The sequence below is a fragment of the Lutra lutra genome, chromosome 7 (genome assembly GCF_902655055.1).
Source record: "Lutra lutra chromosome 7, mLutLut1.2, whole genome shotgun sequence".
Classification (NCBI taxonomy): Eukaryota; Metazoa; Chordata; class Mammalia; order Carnivora; family Mustelidae; genus Lutra; species Lutra lutra.
Genome location: NC_062284.1, coordinates 142,341,574 through 142,362,831, shown reverse-complemented (window position 1 = coordinate 142,362,831; position 21,258 = coordinate 142,341,574). Strand labels below are relative to the sequence as shown.

Here is a 21,258-nt window from a genome sequence, read left to right as displayed (position 1 = left end):
GACAGCCAGAGAGTCTGGAAAGGCTCGGAAGCAATAGTAAAGCCCCAAACCGGATACAGATGGGGCCAAGTCAAAGGGCCCCAGGAGTCAACTGAAAGAGCGCCCCAGTGGCCAGAGCTGGGAGCACTTCAGTGACGAAATACAGACAGTAGCACCGGATTATAGCCCAAAGCATAAAATAAATATCCAGGATTCCAGACTGATAGAATGACTGGATAAATGATTAAATGGGTGGGAAAAGATAATTTCTCCCGTGCAGAATTCCAGATCATTTACATAGATGGTTTATCCCCAAGGAGGTGGCACACAGTCCTCTACTCTGTTAGGTGTGGGTGGCATGGTGACCGCCTTCCATGCAGCACAGGGTGGCGGCAGGGCGGGGAGGCACTTCACTGTGGACAAACCTGGTGAACTGTATTCCGGCCAGCGTCATGGTGATGAGTCACGTCGACAGTATGGTCCCTGGACAAGATGGACAGAAATACCCTTTCCCTCTACAGTCTTCTCCCTAAACCCCAGGACCTGCCAGACAAACCCAAGTCAAAAGACAATGAACTCTCTGACCAGGGCTTCTCCAAACTGTTGGTCATTAGAAAGAAGGAAAATCTGGGAAATGGTCAGTCTAGAGGAGCCTCGGGAGAGAGGACGACCAAATGTAATCCCGGAGGGGATCCTGGAACAACAAAGGAAGGATGTTAGGGATAAACTAAGGAAATCCAGATAAAGTGTGCCTCTAATTAATAAAGAATGTGTCATTAGGGCGCCTGGGTGGCGCAGTCGGTTAAGCATGTGACTCTTGATTTTGGCTCGGGTCATGATCTCAGGGTCGTGGAACTGAGACCCAAGTCAGGCTTTGCACTCAATGGGGAGTCTGCTTGAGGATTTGCTCTCTTTCTCTCTGCCCCTCCCCACTACACGCTGTCTCTCTCTCAAATAAATCAATCTTTTTTTTTTTTAAAGAGGCAAAATAAGAAATGAAGCATGTATCACTGTGGCGCACTAATGCGAAATGTCACTCGTCGGCGAAACCAGGTGCGGCTGATGGCAACTTTCCGTACGATCCTTGCAGCTTTCTGTAAATCTAACACTATTCTGAAATTAAAAAATCGATTTGAAATGCTAGTAGAATTTATTTTGTGCATCACAGAATTAAACCTGCCCTGACTGAGGTTCTTAAAAACAATGACAAAAGTGCACAGAATGTTTTTAACACACCGACACCTTTTGGTCCCCAAGGCAGGGAGTTGAGCTTCCTTCTTTTTTCAAAAGTGACAGAAAACAGCAAAAAGCCCAGGCAGTACCCCACCACCCTCCGCGCTCTCTCTTTCCTCGCCTCCTGAGCACCTGCCCACCAGGGGGCCCGGCATGCTGGGAGCCAGCCTCCCTCAGCAAGACACCGCAGCTCCCGAGCCGGGACCCCCCATCTTCTCTCCCGTCTGCCATGCCCCTGGACAGGACCCTTCTCCCCTGCAGGAGGACGTACGTCGTCACCATCATTGTCACTGCTCTGCCTTCTCTCTCTGCTTTGTCCACTACTTCTGTTTCCATTCTGGTTTTTGTTGTTTCAATACATGGACTGGGTTAACCAGAGTTCCCTCAACGTTCCATCCACCGGAACCCCTGGATGTGACCTTATTTAGAAATGGGTCTTTGTCAAAGTAATTAGTAAAGATGAGGTCATACAGGATTAGGGTGGGCCCTGAACCCAGTGATGGTGTCCTTGTGAGGAACAGAGAAGGAACACAGAGGCCCCGGGAGAGGAGGTCAGGTGATGGCAGAGGCAGAGCTGGGAGCGAAGCACCTAGAAGCCAGGGAATGCCAAGGACGGCCAACAGCCACCGAAGCTGGGACAGAGGCCTGGAACAGTCTCTCGTAGAGCCTCCAGCAGGCACCGAATGGCCGTGCCCACACCTTGCCCTCAGCCCAGGGATACTGGTCTCAAGCAGTGAGAGAGTAAGTCTGCTGTTTCAGGCCCCGCAGCGTGCGGTCCTGGTCCCAGCAGCCCTAGATGGTGAGAAGGGTGCGCACGTCAGCTGGCTGTCCCTTCCATTCCTGCTGCTCCTGCCTGTCCAGCCTGGCTCTGAAGCCTGACTCCAGGCCCGAGGAAGGGTCTCCTGGGTGTCTGGTCGGCCCTGTCCAGGCTCGTCTCCCCATGGCCCTCACCTTGACGTCCCTCGCCACCATCCCCAACGGTGCCCCGGAGCCGCCCACGGTGTTACAGGTGGTCAGGACGACACAGAATGGAAGGGCAGCTGCACATGCTCGCTGTGGGGCAGAGCGGACAACTGGCAGGGTGCGGTCTTGTCCTCCTGGGACCTGCACGGGTGGGGGGCTCCTACTTCACAGCCAGCCCAGAGAGGAGAGGACACGGTCCCAACCCCTGGGTTATGGCGCTTCCTACCACCTCTGCAAGCAGCTCTCACTCTGTCCGTACGGCTTAATTTCGCCCACTGCGTGCCCAGGCTCTTCCGTGCGCCCCCACAAACCAACAAGCACAACAATGCCACTTCCTTAGCTCTGCCTCTGCCGGGCTCGCGCACTTGAGTGTGCCCAGACTCACCCAGAGGGCGCGTTACAGTACAGACCACGGGGCTCCGGCCCCAGGGTTTCCGATGCTGGGTCTGGGGTGTAGCCCGAGAGTCTGCCTTTCTAACAAGCTCATGGGTCGTGCGGCCATTGCTCTGGGGACCACACTTTGAGACCCACAGGCTAGGCCATTGTGCCCCCCCTTGTCATCCTTGGCCTCCCGGATGGTCTCTCTGAGCTCCCGCCCCACGCCAGTTTGTACCTGGCAATTTAGCCCTTGCTTATATACTGCAGGGCGGTGGGGGGGGGGACGTGCTAACCTTACTTTCCAGAGTAACAGTGGACACCTGTGCTGGGGGGTGTCACCTAGATCTCACCACCCTGTCCATGTGCTTTGCACACCTCGCTCCAGAGGGAGGCAGCCTGGGGGGACAGCTCTGTCCTTGGGCTGAGAGCAGAGCAGCAGCCCTCACCCCCCTCCCAGGCCCCACGGACCGAGGGAAGGGAGCAGTTGCCTGAACGTAAAGAGAGAAAATCTGCTTGGGGAGCAGCGGCAATGCTCAGGGAGGGACAAGGCCCGCCAAGGGACCCCCGTGTGGGAGGAGCCAAGGAAAAGTAAATACTTGGGCCTCCCTCCCTCCCCTCCTTCCAAGCCCCAGTGAGGGCTCCCGATGCCCCAGACTAACTGGGAGGTGGAGGCCAAGGGCCTGCTGGTGCGGTCCCCACAGGTCGGCCTGCAGGGCAGAGCTGGTTGGAGGAGGGGACCGGAAGGACCCAGAGGGGCTCACAGAGGATGTCTGGCACGCGGCTTCTCTTGGCCCAGACCGCCCAGCCATCCCCTCACGCTCGAGGTGAGCCTCCTCCCTGCTCCCACAGCCCGGCCTGTGCTGCTGCCCCAGAACGCCGCATGGCAACTGTCTGTTTATTCCCCTGTCCCCTCCATAGACGAGGGAGGCTCCGTGAAGGTGGCATGCCTTCCCAGAAGGTGTTCAGCCAGGATTTGGAGATCGGCCCGTGCTGGATTTCAAGAACAAAGCCTTGCTTCCAAGAGAAGGCGTTATGTTACCATTTCTGAGTCATTATGAAAATTTCATTTCTTCTTGAGTCATAATTTCAAAGTTCAGTCTCATAATAACCTAGTTCTGTCTTTCTCCCAAAAGGGGAGCTGTGATTGTAGAAGCGCATGAAAGATCAGCTGCATGGGCAACAGATCTTGTACATTAAACTATGACAGAGGATGCCTGGGGGGCTCGGTCAGTTAAGCGTCTGCCTTCAGCTCAGGTCATCAACCCAAGGTCCCGGGATCGAGTCCCGCAATGGGGTCCTTGCTGAGTGGGGCTCCTGCTTCTCCCTCTCCTTCGGTTTGCTGCCCCCCAACCCCTACTTGTGCTCTCTCTGACAAATAAATAAAATCTTTAAAAAAAAATGATCTCTAACAGGGCATCATCAGAAGCAAACAGAATCCTTCAGGTTCTGATGAGAAATCATGAAAGAAAAACCAAGGACGGGGCAGGGGCACAGTGACCGTCCTCGGAGTGACGGAGGGGCGGAGAGATCTCGTTAGGGCCACACGCCTATCTGGGTACTATCCCCCAGTTTTCCTCACCACTCACTTGGTTAATAGCGCTGGAACTGCCCCCAATATGCCTTTAACCGAGAGGCCATTGTGCTCATGATGCCTCAGCAGGTCGCTTCCATGTTTCCCCATCTAGATGGGCTCAGCCACTCAAGGAGGAAAGGCGGCCACCATAAAGGGAAAGTTCCAGAAGAAAAAAGTGCCTCCCGGTGTCCAGTGTGAACGAGTACCAGCCTGGATGGGGAGGACACAAGAGCCACTACAATGAGTCATTTTCAGACAAGCGATCTTCAAGACCGAGGAAGAGAAACAGCGCAGGGAAAGGTTCAAACACAATTTCCTCTCATCAGGTGTGAAGATAAATGACTCCTTTGCCTCCACGTGACACTCAGAGATGAGACATTCTTCTGGTTCCTAAAAGGGATCTTTTAAATAACATTTTAATTGTTCCTAGGGGCAAAACATAGACACACGGCATGAAAGAAGAATTTCTCAAATAAAAGGGGAAGGAATAATAAATGGTGTGTATTCAGAATGCATTCATTGGAGCCGTATCAAGAGGGCTGGAATCTCAAATCTCGTGGGAGACTGAGAAGTACAGAGGACTGGAGGGATGGGACAGGCTGACCTCCCTTGCAGTTTGGTTTACTTACGGAGCCTCGGAGAAGTTACGACCCTTCCGAGCCCCAGCTTCCCTGTGAGCGACGGGTAGCCCCAGCCAGCCTGCAGGGCCGCTGCAGGGATCAGGAGTGAGAGTGGGAGCTGTGCGCAGCATGTCCGGGCTGCTACAGGCACACAAGAAGTGGAGGCTCTCATCCTATGGCTACAACCAGATGATGAAATGCTTTTGGCCATCAGGGTGCAATCGAACCCCCGGAACGTGATGGGAGCAGAATTAGCATCTCATGTCAGTTACGGTCAGAGGCACCTACGGCGGAGTCAGATCCACGAGTGCCCTCAGCCGCACCCAGCACACGCAGGCACGGACAGGGGACGATGCCTGGCAAAGTGAGGGCGGCAGGGGAGTGTAGGTAGGGGCAGGACTTCAGGTCTGGGTACGAGGACCAGAGCGCTAGCCCCAGTGTGTCCCCAGCTGGCAGTGTGACCTGAGGTCCCATTTTTAGTTCAGATGTGCTCTAAGGATGTCTCTTCCCCCTCTGAAATCGGATCCTAATGATGTGGGAAGAGTGCTCTGAGTTTCCATGACTTCGCCACCCTGAGTTGGTTCGTAGCCAGACCTGACAGCCCACCAGGGAGCTGAGCCAGAAGGCAGAAGGGGACAGGACCCTGGTCCAGCCACACGTGCAGGACCGATAGCCGGTCATTACTTGGCATATGCTTTCAGAGAAGGTCCTCGATAAACTACCAGGAGTTAAATTTTCTGCAAAATGACTCCACAGCACAGTAGCTAAAAGTCTCTGGCTCTAATAAAAGTATTTGCAATCTCAAGTCTAAAACAGTCACAATTAAGCCTGAAATGAATTTCTTTTAAATCTTTTTAGGTGGCAGGATTGGAATATTTAGACTTCAAGGATGACTAGCTGTGATGACGTATTTTCAAAACTACTGTTGATATAAATGCAGAAATTCGAGGGTAGCTAGTCAAACCTGCCAATGCTTATTATCATGAGATGTTACAACCCAAAGACCAAGAAACCCTTTTCATTCACATCACAGCAATAACTCAATATACAATATTTGATAAGTGAAACATCCCCGTAGGTTTCAAAATAAATTTAATTATGCAAGTGTGACTATGTATGTGGTTATGTGTAGAAATTCAAAGTTTAATTTTAGCATATCTTACCATTATGAATCTAGAGTTCTTAATTATCCATTTATTTTATTTTATTTATTTTTAAAAACATTTTTATCTATGTATTTGACAGAGAGAGCGACAGCGAGAGCGGGAACACAAGCAAAGGGAGTGGGAGAGGGAGAAGCAGGCTTTCTGCTGAGCAGGAGCCCACTTTGGGGGCTCGATCCTAGGACCCCGGGATCATGACCTGGGCTGAAGGCAGATGCTAAGCGACTGAGCCACCCAGGTGCCCCTATTTTATTTTCTTTTTTAGAGAGAGAGAATCCCAAGCAGTCTCCATACCCAGCACAGAGCCAACCATGGGACTTGATCTCACAGACCTGAGATCATGACCTGAGCCAAAATCAAGAGTTCAACACTTCACCAGCTGAGCCACCCAGGGGCCCCAAACTGGAAGGAATCAATTTATAGGCTTCATTTATTATTATTATTATTATTATTATTTTTTAAAGTAGGCTCCACACCCAGTGTGGACCCCAACGTGGGGCTTAAACTCACGACCCTGAGCTTGAGACCCTAATTATCCATTTCAAAATTTATGAGATGTCCCTGTTTGGAACCAGAGGAGGCAGACTGTGTCTGCTACTCGGTGAGACAAAGTGGGTCATTAAGTCCGGGGGAAGATCCCGTCGCTGACAACCCAGCAAAGTCACCCGTGCTCTCATCCTCTGATGGGCAATCCTGCTGCTAGGAACCTGTCCTAAAGACATATGGACAATGGCGCAAAATGCTTTAACTTGTAAGGTGAAGTGCGGCATCACCTGTAAGACAGAAGACCACGCACAGGGACGGGTGGGGGGATCCGTGGGGGACTCTCACCGCGGTCGTTTCATAATATAAAGTTCTTTATTTTAGTTTTTAAGATTTTCTTTATTTGTTTTAGAGAGAGAGAGAACGGGGGAGGAGCACAGGGAAAGGGAGAGAAAATCTCAAGCAGACTCTATGCAGAACCTGATGTGGGACTCAATCTCACGACCCTGAGATTATGACTTGAGCCAAAAATCAAGAGTCAGACGCTTAACCAGCTGAGCCGCCCAGGCGCGCCATCATAATACAAAGTTTGAATGCAATCCTTCTTAGTCTCTGGGAAACTGAATATATCTACTAAGCCTTCTCATAATTCATTAATAATGCCTATCTAAACCGGGGAAGGCAATTCATGGGGAAAATGAGAGAGACCACAGTGTGTTGTCTTAAAAAAACCCCAAAAGTTATGCTCCGTCCGTAGTAGAGCCGTCTGTAAGTTGAAAGACAAGGAGAAAGCACAGTGTAGGAGAGAGAGGGACTCAAACTGCTGATTGCACTGAACCGGGATAAGGAACTAGTTATTTGTTAATTTTGTTCGGGGCAGAGCGTGTACAATTTTAATTAGTGAGTTGTGCCTCGCTCCTAAAGTGTGTGAAGGGACTACACATAATGTCTCACACCATCACGTGCCAAATACGATCGATGCTGTGTGGGACACTTTGCAGATCTTGAGAGGAGAGCTCTCGTTTCAAGTCCTTTGGTTATTCATTTCCTGAATATTTGGTTTGATTTGAATAATGCAAATTTAAGTGATACTGCTAAGCAGTGCAACACAGATAGTGGGAAGAAGGCAGGTCCAGCCAGGCCCTGGGGACCAGTCCCGGATTTGTGTAACCCGGGGTAAATAATCCAATTTCCTAGAGGCTGTTTTCTCATCTGTAAAATGGGCCTGATAGCACCTACTTCAAAGACCTATGGAGCGGGGAGACAGGATCATATATTCAAAATATCTATTGCGATGTCCAGAACCCAGCCAATCAATAAATGTAGGTACACCCATACCTACTGATTCTGAAAATCAGGAGCAAGCATCAGGGTAGCAGCAGCTACTGAAAGGTGAGCCACAGGCTGCTTTTAGCAGTGGCCTCGGGGGCTAAGTCCTGACACCGGAAGGTCTTGATGTCCCAGAGCAGCAGGACCCACGTGCATATGAGCGTCTCTACCAGAAAGTTTTGGTTCTACTTAGTAATTCTCTGATCTGTTAATTAATGGGGCTCAGAACATAACCAATAAAAAAGGCTGCAAAAGGTATGTTAAAGTTTACAGAAGGCAAGCTTCCAGATTATGGTCTGCACCCACAAGCAAAATGTAAAATGAAAATTGGAATTACTTGCTAGTTAATGCCTAACAAAGTGGACAATCCCAGATACATGGGACGGTGACTATATTTTAATCTACATTTTACAGTGAAATCTTACAGCACTCCCCTAGCACTGAAATGGAAATTAGCCATGCATGTATACAATGGCTTATTATGAATTTAACTCCAAACCACAATTCCTTGTCTTCTTGAGAACACGCGTGAGCCAACGCTGGCCTCAGGACATTTGCCCTGAGCCCTGCTGTTGTTCCCAGCGCAGTGAAGATCAGCGTCAGGAGTAAGAAAGGAGTAATTTTTATTTTTTAATTTACTTTTAATTTATTTTATTTATTCGAGAGAGACAGGGAGCACACAAGCGGGGTAAGAGGCAGAGGGAGAAGCAGACTTCCCGCTGGCCTTGATCCCAGGACCCCAGGATCATGACCTGAGTCAAAGGGAGATGCTTAACTGACTGAGCCACCAGGCGCCCCAGAAAGGAGTCATTTTTAAAACACGAATTTCTTCTGCTCGTTACACCAAAGAATATTTAGAAATCAACGAAAAGATATAAAAAGAGAAAAGCAATCACAATCCTGCCCCTCAGGAAAACAAACAAGCCATCAGTGAACTCTTGGCACAGTTCTTTTCCGTCTTTTTGCACAGATTTTAACTACTTACTTGAATTACGCCACGTATACATTTTTATATCTTGCCCTTGACTCTTCATGCAAAGTACAGGCACTTTCCTTGTTGTTACCAATAACACAGACGTTCTTAACGATGACGCCGTAGGAAGGAAGGGCTGTGGTTTTCTAGCCATGCCCTGACAGCTCGCACTCCTTCCATTCCTTTCTACCCATCTATCCTCCAATAGCATGATGTGGCCGTAAGCTCTAACTCATGAAACTCTCCTGAATTTTTACTCACAAGAGCACCTATAAGGGGGTCTTTCTCACTGCTGGTGAGGAGCGAGGATTGTCCCTGCTCCAACAACAACACTGAAAAAACTTTAATATTGCGAATTTTTAAAAATATGTGCCTTCACCAACCAGCTGATTCCCTTTCCTCCACTATACCCAAGCTCAGCATAATTTAAAAATGCCAAATGTCCCCATCTGAGAGTCCATCGAACGTAAAGAAAGCAAACTTCGCAGGCTGAGGTTCTCCGGAGTACAGGGCAAGCGGCCCTTAATATAAAAAAAAAAAAAAAAGGCAAAAGAGAAGAAGAATAGCGAAATTTGGGGAGCTCAGGTAGAGACTGAGCACCTCCTGAGATCCAGGGCAGTATCACTGGTTAAAACTCCCAGGGACAGGAGAATGTTGTCAAAGCAGAGTGGTCCGAGACGTAGCCCCCTGTGTAAACTCCACGTGCACAGGCCCGGCATCAGCTGGGTTGGCCACAGTCTGCCCCTGTCTCGGGAAGCCATGAACTTGATCTGACCGTGATTACTTGCCCGAGGCTGTAGTTCTCACTGTTATGCGAGTGAAGCCCCACGAAGAATAATAAAGTAAGTCAAAGCTAAAAGGTCACAGAACTTTCTCGCATAAGTGAAGTTCTGTCACAGAAAGAGATTAGAATCATGACGGACGGCCTCGCAGGCCACACTGCGGCTACTGTGCGGACCCGGCACCCAGGCCAGGCTGTCCCGGAGCCGGGCCCCGCTGAGCACTTTGAAAGCCCCCCCCCCCCCCCCCCGAGGGTGGCACAGCCGATCCTGCCACAGGCAAACAGCCCAGAGATGTGCACCCAGAGCTCGAAACGCTGAACCTGAAGCTTCCCACCAGTTCGTTCGCACGCCGTGTGTCCCATCTTCTTCAAGTCTGTAGGGGACGGCAGGCCAAAATAATGGAGAGTGTGAGAATAAAAATAATGGGGCCTTTTACAACCAAAGGAAGTTTGCTTCCGATCCGTCTCGTCTGATCCCTCAACTGAGCCGTGGCTACTGAGGACAGCTCTCCAGCTAGAGGTGCACAGGCACCCCCACGGCTTCCCCCAGAAGGGAAGCCGGGACCCAGAGCTTCGGACAGGCCCCCGCTTCCCTGTCCTGCAATCACCTGCTTGGGGGAAACTGGCCCACTGCACTCCACTCACCAGCTTTCTTTTCTTTGTTCTATCTCTTGGGGGTGACCCCCTGGCTAGTATGCTCTGATTTACTTTCACTCGTGAAGAGAATCTTATACAGAAATAGAGCTCACTATGAAAACAAATTACTCTCTTAGATGAACTTTTATAAAAACCAAACTTAACTCTTAATCAAAAGAAGAAAACTCCTCGGTAGGTCTCTTGTATTATTTTTTCCCGAATTAAAAAACAAACAAACAACAACAAAAAAAACCCACAGAACTTTTGGAAGTCTGACGCTTTATGGGAAGCAACAATTTTGAATATACACTTTAGGGTTTTATTTTTGGAAAGCTGAGCAGGTCGGGAATTCCTAAAATAACCTGCTTTCTGTTTAGAATAGCCTGATCACTCTAACTTAGCAGGAAGAAAAAAAACATGATTTAAAAGGATTATTCAAGGGGCACTTGGGTGGCTCATTCAGTTAAGCATCCGACTTCAGCCCAGGTCCTGATCTCGGGGTCCTAATCAAACCCCTGTTCAAGCTCCCTGCTCAGTGGGGAGCCTGCTTCTCCCTCTCCTTCTGCCCCCCTGCCCCCAGCTTGCGCTCTGTCTCTCAAATAAGTAAAATCTTTTAAATAAATAAATAAAAGGGTTTTTCAAGAGGTAGTGTTACATGGTAACAGATGGCTACACTTGTAGTGAACACAGCATACAGAGATACTAAATCACTATGTTGTAAACCCGAAACTAATGCCACATTGTGCGTCCACCATACTCAGATAAAAATAAAATTATGGAAATCTGGAGACATTGCCCAGCACATATCTCTTCATCCAGCTGGTGATAATTACCCAGAAGGACAAAGAAATAGATTTCTTTCCATGGAGATGTGAAACGTAGCCAAGTACTTGAGAAAAAAGTAACATATGCACCATCAGACAGTACCCTCTCCTGACTCCAAGAAAAACATGGTAACTGTGAAATAATTTGTTAAATCCAAACAACCAAAAAAAAAAAAAAAAGCTAATTTTAAAGGGACATTTACATGCCAGTGTGATCTCAAATGTTTTAATCAAAGGAATTTAAGCCACGATGCATTCTGTTTTCTAAAGTGAGCCATGAGGAACAGACGATGAGCAGTGGATGTGGGTTGCAAGCAGACATCAGGGCACTGACTGTGACTAGCAGGACAGAAGCTTTTATGAGACGTTGTACTTCCAAATTTTAAGAAGAGGGTCACTACAAAGTTACTTCAAACACAAATATTGCTTTTTTTATGTTTCACACACACACACACACACACACACACACACACACACACACACGCCACGGGGAAATGAAATGATGATTTGAATTTGCCGGAAACCCACTAGGTACTGGATTCTATAGCAGGCTCCGTTCTCCTGGACAGCAGAGCAGGAGGTTCGAAAGGAACAGGAGGCTGTGCCCGGGAGGAGCGTACTAGCTCCAAGTGGGGGCAGTGAGTGATGTTCTAAACTCCTTGCGGGTTCTAAACTCCTCAGGGAAGGGCCTGCCCTCTGGGCCCCCAGTCCTCGGCTCCGAGCTTTGCTGTGGCGTAGGATAATTAGCTATTGGCTGGGCTGAACTGAATGGTAGCAGACAAGCTGAGTACAGAGAAAGAAAGCAGAGCCGTTGAGCAGTTCCTAGGGGGAACAGCCTCTGGGAAGCCCAAAGGATTGTGGGGTTTTTTGGTTCTAGGTTCTGCCTCGCAATGTACTCCCAACCTAAACTTGTCAATGGTTGCTCCCAGCCGTCCACTGTGGGTGGTTCCAAGCCTTTCCTGATCACCGACACGTGTACAGCCCTGGGCTGAACAGCTCACTGACTTCCAGCCAAAGGAACCCTGTCCCGCCTTGTGGGAGGGTTCTGGCAACCCTGAGACCAGCTCGTTGATGTTCTGGTCTCCCGTCTCCATCACTGCTGAAAACCGCGTATGTCCGCTAGGGACGAGCCCCTGCTCCAGCCCAAGTGTCCGCTGCTCTGTGCACCAGAAATGCCCACCTTTGGTAGGTCCTTTCCTGTTCAGCACAGCCTGCTGCTCCTCCGTGACGTTGAGCCGCCGAACCACGTCCGCCAGCGCTGATTTGAGCAGCTGGATGTCGTCTTCTTGCATCTGGACACGCTGCTCCAGGGAGGCAATGCGGTCTGTCACCTCCATGCTGCTGGCAGCCGAGGCGCTGTCATCTAAACCAAAGGAGAGGAAGCAGGGACTCTTTAGTGCTCCCCAGAGAAATCAGACCGACACCCGTGTGCACACACAAGGCTAAAGCATAACCGTATTTACCGACGGAAGGCAGCTGCTCTTACGCAGAAACCATGGGACAGCGCGACTACCCAGAACTACGACCCCTCATTCTGCTATGGTCTTTATCGTTCTGCTTGTGCTTTTCATTTCTTTTTAGCTGGGGTTTTTTTTTTTTTTTTTTTTTTTTAAAGATTTTATTTATTTGTTTCAGACAGAGAGGGAGAGAGACAGAGCACAAGTAGTGGGGAGGGTCAGGCAGAGAAGCAGACTCCCACTGAGCAGGGAGACTGACTCGGGGCTCGGTCCCAGGACCCTGGGATCATGACCTGAGCCGAAGGCAGATGCTTAACTGACTGGGCCACCCAGGAGCCCTTAGTTGTGGTTTTATTGGTCATTATATTATTCTAGATACAAAGCAATGTATTTTCTTTCCCATGACATCAGATACCTCAGGGGTGGGGGCAGGGGGGCGGCTAGGGTCACCCACTTCAACTTGGCACACGCTGCAGAAATCCACTGCATGGCCTTCTAGCTTTTGAGCCGTCAATGCCAGCAGATGGGGTGGTCCGACAATCATACGACTACGCTGTCTCCTGAAACCAATATTACGCACTGTATGTTAACTAACTAGAATTTAAATAAAAATTTGAAAAAAAAAAAACCTTTCTGCATGATTTCACTATGTAACTAATATATTATCTTTCCCAGGTAACATAGCTTTAACATAGCAGTTACCAACTGCTTTGGTTTCAGGATTCATGTATATTAGTAACAATTACTGAGGACCACAAACAGCGTCTGTTTGTGTGAATTCTGTCCATCAATATCTACTGTATTGAAAATTAAAACAGGCATTTTATAAATATTTAATCATGACCTATTTAAAAATGGCAAAAGCATGACATGTTCAATAGCACATTTGTATGGAAAATTGTTGAGTTTTTAAAAATAAAAATAGTTTCTTAAAAGATTGACATTTTGAATATCTAAAAATTTTCTTTAATGTCTGACTTATTAGAAAATAACTGGATGTGTTTCTGCATTCAATCTGCTGTGATATGTTAATTTGGTTGGAATATATAAAGAAAATTTGGCCTCATGCTGACATGTTGTAGGAAAAGGAAGAAGTACTTTAATAGCCTCTTCAGATAATTAGGGGTAATCTTGTTATTCAGTCAAAACATGATAGATGGTAACGTTACAAAAGTTAGCCGCAATGCAGAATCTAAGACCATATAAATAAAATTGTTTTACGTTGTTAAAAACGAAAAAACACAAGACTACACTATTTATCAGTCATGCCTGCTAAGGTCTGGCTATTCGGACAAAGAAACACGAGGGGTCAGATCTGCTTGGTAAGCATCCCCTTGCAGCAATAGCCATCCTAGTCTATCGCATTGAACCATTAATTGCCAGTTCCTTATCAGGGCCTCCCCGGTTCCACACAGTCTCTTTGCCTCTGGAATTCATTTCATACCATTCCTCCTTTCACCCTCGGTGCTTTGGTCACACTGACCTCTCGCAACTGCCCTAACAGCTTCGGTATCTCCTATTGCCTTTACTTGAAACATTTCTTTTTCTCTCTTTTTTTCCCCCCTTGTCTTTCCTTTTCCTTTTCTTTTAAATTTTTATTTATTTATTTATTTATTTATTTATTTATTTATTTATTTTTGAGAGAGAGAGAGAGAGAGGCAGGGGAGGGGCAGAAGGAGTGGGAGAGAGAGAATCTTAAGCAGACTCTATGCCTAGCACAGAGCCTGATGCAGGGCTCGATCTCATGACCCTGAGATCATGACCTGAGCCCAGATCAAGAGTTGGACGCTCAATGGACTGAGCCACCCAGGCGCCCCTACTTGAAACACTTCTCAACAGGCTCTTTGCAGGACCAAATTCTTCTGTTCTTTAGGTGTCAGTTCAACTGGAGCTCTTCAGAGACCTTCCTAACGACCTAACCTAAGGTCAGTCCTTGGATCACCTCAACCTAATTTATTTCTTCCACAACATTACTGTGCTCTCATTAGCTTATCTCCTGTTCCCTGACTAAAACGTAAGCATCATGGAGTTGCTTCTGCCTCTAGGCATGACAGACCCTTTATGGACAGCACCACCTGCCCTCCTGCTCACAGAGGGCAATTTCAAGCCTGGAAATTAAACAACAACCACCAAACCAAATCAAACCAAACAAAACCAAACCCAAAAAACTACCTGAAAGTACTAGAGAGGAGACACAGGTATGTAGACTCTGATGGGGAGTTCACACTCACTTAGAAAAATAAACAAGTAAATCCCTTTTGTGTGGCTTCTGGCCAGATCTAAGCAGTACATGGCAGGGGTGGGGGTATATGTGGGAAACGCTGCAGCCATTTTGTCTGAAGAAAACCAAGAAGTGAAGTCCAAAAACTGTGAACACTGAGGAGAGGGGAAATTCCAGAAAGGAAGACACCAGAGGGGGATTCCCAAATTCTTTCTATCTGAGCTCGGGCTGACCCAGGAATCACACCCACATGGAACAGACTCAAGCACCGTCCCTCACAGCAGAAGAGCGGAACTCAGATGGGAGGCACAGCCCAAGAAGCAGTGTGCAGTTCAGTCTAGCCAAGGAACACAGCCACCAAGACAAAGGGAAGAACACTTCTCAGAGGAAAATAATAGAAGACAAAATCCCCACAACTTAAGATTTGTAATGTCCAGGATATGATCCAAAATTGCTCAACATTCTAAGAATCAAGAAATGGAACATAGTCTCAAGAGGAAGAAAATAGATTGAGTCCGACTCCAAAACGAACAAAATATTGGAACTAACAGATAAGGAAAATGAGATATTTCCAATGAATGAAAACTTCAGCAGAGAAGTGGGAAGCATTGGCAGTGAAACAGAAACAATTAAAAAATATGAACCAAATGGAAATTCTAGAACTGAAAAACACAATTTTTGGAGTAGAGAATTCGCTGACTGGATGCAGCTGCATGGACATGACGGAGGAAAGACAAGTAAGCCTGAGACTGAGGAGAGGACCTCTCCAGGGTGAAGAACACAGAGAAAAGAACTGAGAAAAAAAAATTAACTGAGTCCCTTGGGGATCTGTTAGATGGTCTCAAATAGTCCAACATATATTACATTAGAATATCAAGAGAATGAAGCAGGAAAAAATATCTAAAATATAAAGGCTCCAAATATCCTAAATTTGATGAAAGACAGAAATGTAAAAAACAACAAAATGCTAAACAAACACAAAGCAAAATAAACACAAGAACCCCACCTCCAGGTATTGCACAATCAAACTGCTGAAAACCAGATGCAACACACTTACTGAAAGCATTAAGAGCAAATGGGCATAGTTTATGCTGGGGAAGGACCATGAAGCCTAGAAGACAGTAGAACATCTCTAAAGTACTGAATGGGGACACCTGGGTGGCTCAGTTGCTTAAACATCTGCCTTTGGCTTGGGTCCTGGGATTGAGTCCCACATTGGGCTCCCTGCTCAGAAGGGTGTCTGCTTCTGTCTCTGTCTCTGCCCCTCCCCTCTATTTATACATGTTCTCTCTCTCTCTGTCTGAAATAAATAAAATCTTAAAAAAAAAATAGAGTACTGAATGAAGAAAATTCAATCCAAAATTCTATAACCCGCAAAAGTATCCTCCAACAGTGAGTGCAAAGAAAAAAAATAAAAATAAATAAAGGAAAACTGAAAGAATTCATTGCCAGCAGATCAACATTGCAAGAAGTACCAAAGGAAGTTCTTCAGGGTAAAGGGAGATTATATAGGAGAGAAACTCAGATAGTCAGGGAAGAATGAAGAGCCCTGGAAATGATAAATATCGGAGTGAGTTCAAGACTTTTTTTCCTTTTTGCATTACTTGTTAATATTCTTATAAATCACTAAAATGCTGAAGATGAAAGTTATAACATTGTCTGCTAGGATTCATGAGGGGTGTACGTGTAATATATATAACTACCATAACATAAAAGATGGGGAAGGTATGGGTCTATAAGGCTTTAATATTTTACATAAGATTTTAACAGTAATGATAGTATAACAGTATACATTATCAACTGTGAAAAGTTAAAGATGTATATTGTAATCTCTAGAGAACTACTAGAGAATAATAAGTAAGGATAGCTAAAAAAAAAACAACCCAACAGAAATATTAAATTGAAATTCTATATTCAAATAATCCAAAAGAAGGAGGGAAAAGGGAAAGAGGAACAGAAAGTAAACAAATAGGGGGAAAAAGGAGAAAGAGAAATATAAACTTATTACAGCAATAATTACATTAAATGGTACATTAAAGTAATAATTGCATTAAACACATCAATTAAGGGGTGTCTGGGTGGCTCAGCTGGTTGAGTCTAACTCTTGATTTTTTGGCTCAGGTCATGGTCTCAGGGTCCTGGGATTGATCCCTGTCTCAGGCTCCATGCTCAGCAGGGAGTCTGCTTGAGATTCTCTCTCTCCCTCTCCCTCTGCCCTCCCCCACCCCCATGCTCATCTCTCTCTAAAATAAATAAATGGGGCACCTGGGTGGCTCAGTCAATTAAGTGGCTACCTTTGGCTTGGGTCATGATCCCAGGGTCCTGGGATCAAGCCTCACATTGGGCTCCCTGCTCAGCGGGGAGCCTGCTTCTCCCACTCTCTCTCTGCTTGCTACTCTGCCTACTTGTGCTCTCTATCTCTCTGTCAAATAAATAAATAAAAGCTTTTAAAAATAATTAATTAAAAAAAGAAAGAAAGAAAAAAAGAAAACCAACACAGTAACAATTCAAAGTCCAAGAATGTCAGGGGGAAAAAGGTAAGACCTAACTATATGCTATGTACAAGATACACACTTTTTTTTAAAGGATTTTATTTATTTATTTGACAGAGAGAAATCACAAGTAGGCAGAGAGGCAGGCAGAGAGAGAGAGGGAAGCAGGCTCCCTGCCGAGCAGAAGGCCCAATGCAGGAGTCGATCCCAGGACCCTGAGATCATGACCTGAGCCGAAGGCAGAGGCTTAACCCACTGAGCCACACAGGCACCCAAGATACACACTTTAAATACAAAGACACAGGTTGAAAGAAATGAATAGAGAAAAGGACACAGCATGCAAATAGTAAGCATAAGAAGGCTAGAGTGCCAATATTGATAATCAGATAAAACAGATACCAAAAAATTGTACTACCAGAGATAAAGAGGGCCATTTCATAATCAAAAAGGATCAATTTATCAAAAAGATAAGACAACCATAATAATAGAGTTTTAAAACACATGTAACAAAAACAGACAGAATTAAAGTGGGAAATAGGCAATCCCACAATTATTCCTGAAGATTTTATCCCTCCTCTCTCTGCAGCTGATAGAACAATTACTTTAAGAAATCAGTAAAGAAATAGAAAGTTTGAACAGTGTTATAAACCAGTCTGACTTCCCGGATAGTATGGAAAGCTACACTCAACAATGGCAGTGCACATGGTATATTTACTGGGACACATTGTGTTCTGGGCCCAAAAAACAGACCTGAATGAAGTTAAAGACTAAAAGAGTATGTTTCCTGACCACAGTGGCATTAAGTTAGAAATTGAAAACAGTAAGAGAACCATGAAAACTGCTACTACTTATAAACTACACACTTTAAAAAAAAATTTATTCATTCATTTACTTATTTGAGAGAGAGAGAGAATAAGCATGAGTTGGGGAGGAGGAGAGGGAGACTCCTGCTCAGTGTAGCCACCTGCTGAGTGTAGAGCCCGATACAGGAATGTATCCCACAACCCTGGGATGATGACCTGAGCCGAAGTCAAAAGTCAGATGCCCAACTGACTAAGCCACCCAGGCACTTCTAAATAAACATTAAGTCAAAGACAACATCACAGGAGAAATTAGAAAATATTTTTAATTGAATGATAGTGAAAATGTAACACACCAAAATGTGTAGGTTGCAGCAAAGCAGGTCTTTGAGGAAAATTCATAGCTTTAAAATCTCCTTATAAGGAAAGAAGAGCATTCTCAAATCAATGATTCTCAGCTTTTACATTAAGTAACTAGAAAAAGATGAACAAATTAAAACAAAATCAAGCAGAAAGAAGGGAAATAACGAGATGAAATCAATGGGATACGATATGGACAAACAATGAAGAAAATAAATGAAATCAGAAGCCAGCTCTCTGAAAACATCAGTAAAACATAAGCTCCATAACAGCAGAAATTTTTTCTGCTGGTCCACTGCTCTGTCTTCCCACTATGTAGCACCTCTTAGGAACTCAATAGATACTTGGTAAATGAATGGATAGCAGGGTAAATGGGTATCTCTTATGAAGCAGGCATCAAATTAGTTGCTGGGGATATAAAGATGATTGGATTAACATAGTTATTATCCTTCAAAAGCTCTTTGTGTAGTAGAGAAGACACATGTCCACTAATGTCTAAGACAATTTGATAATCATATAATTATAATAATTATATAATATATAACATATATAATATAATATAATTATGTAATAATTATATAATTGAGAAATATATAAAGTGGCAAGTGAACATAGAGAAGGGGATATTGAATCTATCTGGGAAAACAGGAGCCAGTAGAGGTTGGCCTTGATGGACAAAATCATCTACATGGAAATCAAGAAGAACAGTGTTCAGGCGATGGAAATACTTGGAACAAAAACATGGAAACAGGGAAGCATAGTGAGTACTCAGATAATCATGGCCTTTGAAATTGAAGTCTACCACTTTGTAGTTTCTGCTTACTGGATATAAATCTGCCATGCCCCTAAATTCAGGTTCTGTCAACATTCTGGGTAACAGATCCTTGTTTCATACACAGAAATACTGTTCAAGTGTGTCTATGGCACTCCCAAGAGTTCCTCACAACCATAGAACTCATCAAGCATTCACATGCGCTTAGGACTGCTAAGATCTTACAAAGAAAACACTGTACAAGTCTTTAAAAAATATGTACAGACCTATCTGTCTAAAGAAACCAAACTTGAGGCACGAGTTTGCAAATGAACTTCACACACACTCCTCACCCTCCAAGAACTACAAACTCCAATCTCTACACTCCTAAAGGAGGAGTCGTATGTTTCAGGTTGGGAACACTGGTGAGAATGTCTTTGTTTTTTCTGTCTGTGTAGATGGATGGAGACATAGAAATAACTTTAAAAATCCAGCAGAAAGAAAATAAACACCCCAATTTATAAATAGGCAAAAGAGTTGAACAGACCCTTCACCAAGTGGCAAACAGGCACATGAAAATGGTGCTCAGTGTTCCCGGCCATGGGAAGAATGCAAATTCAAACCACAATGAGGTGTCACTGCACAGCTCCTAGAATGGCTAAAATACTAAACGCCGGCCAAACCAGATGCAGCCAGAATACGGGGCACAGAACCTCTCTTAGGTCCCTGGTGGACACGTAAGATGGTAGCTCACTCGGGAGAGCAGGTTGGCGGTTCCTTTTTTTTAAGTTAAACCCACACCTAGCTGGGGACCCAGCAATCCCCAAGCACTTACTAAAGAAATGAACAACTGCACACCGAAGTTGAGAGCGTCTCTATTCATACTTGGTGAAAACTGGGAACAGTGAACGGAGTAATAAACAGGAAGGAACAACTGATACCGGGGTCTGGGTGGACCACTCGCTACACTGCATGACAGAAGCAGTCCCTGAAGGTGACACTGTATCACTGCACCACGTGACATTCTCCAAAAGACAAAACTACAGTGAGGGAGCACAGATCGGGGCTGCCAAAGCTTGGGATGGAGCCTGGCACTAGCCAGTTTTGGGGAAAGATGGAAATGTTCTGAATCCTGACAGTGGCGGTAATTACAGAGCTCTATTCTGTGTCAAAATATATAGAACTGTCTCCAAAAAGCAGATTTGTTGGATGTTAACACAAAAAATTAAATAACTTTTTGAGAGTGCAAGGGAGATCAAGTCTGCCCATCGGCTTTGCTGGTACTTGGCTTGTGAAGGTTGGTCGCTTTCATCCCTCGAGATCTCAGCAAAGAAATATTCCAAATGGAATACTTGCTGCTCACTGGCAAGAGACCATCCTCAAGTTCTACATAACTTCTTGTGACTACACAGCAGCTCTGTGTGATTCCTCCATCCATCCTGTGACCTGGATGGGAAAGCAAGAAAGCCCCACTTGATCAAGCCAAGCCAAACGGAGGGGAGATGAGGGGAGACACAAAGGCATGCTCCTCCAGAGAAGCAGGAAACAGCTGAATAAAATATTTTAACGTGTGAATAAAAGAAAAGAGGACAAGCCTGTGTAGCAGGTGTCACACGGGGGCCCGGGCCATGACAGACCTAACTGGGAAGGTCTCCAGCCTCAGGAAGAAGGCAGGGAAAGATCTATGGACTGGGAGAAGCCATCGTAGAGCACGTTAGTGTTGGAGAGTACTTGTAGGAGGGGGGATATACTCTGGTCATGGACAGTGTGGACTCTGGATGGTGGGGTCGCCTGGGGTCAGATCCTAGCCCTGCTACTTACTAGCTGTGTGACCTGGGGCAAATTATTTAATCTCTGTGTGCCTCAGTTTCCCCATTTGTAAAACAGGGACAACAACAGCGATGTACTTTCGTGGGTTGTTGTACTATTCAAATTAGTTAATGCACGTAGAGCACTTGGGATGTATTTTTCATATGGTAAATGCTTTATAAAGGCAAGCTACAATCGGGCTACTGTTGTTGTTAGTGTTCATTATTATTACCAATAAAAATCACTGAAGTTGAGTGTAACATTTCCTTCAAAATTCCTATGTGTGTTGTCTGAACGCTGTTATGCAAAATAGCACTGGAAAATTAATTAGAAATTAGTGTCTGATTAATAGTGTGTGTTTTCTAAGTCACAAAAGAATCTGGCATATGGACCTGTGCATTTCTAAGACTAGGCGGTTGTCTGAGTAGACAGC

At 45.7% G+C, this 21,258-nt stretch overlaps 1 protein-coding gene across 4 annotated transcripts in view; it reads right to left on the bottom strand.

Moving 5' to 3' along the window:
• The window catches only part of EML1 (EMAP like 1), a 176,599-nt gene that overhangs the window by 61,952 nt on the left and 93,389 nt on the right, over nt 1-21,258 (bottom strand). For all 4 annotated transcript variants that reach the window (XM_047737143.1, XM_047737140.1, XM_047737141.1 and 1 more), the window contains exon 2: nt 12,116-12,298. In XM_047737143.1, the coding sequence (XP_047593099.1) occupies nt 12,116-12,298 (183 nt within the window). The remainder of the gene's footprint in view (nt 1-12,115; nt 12,299-21,258) is intronic.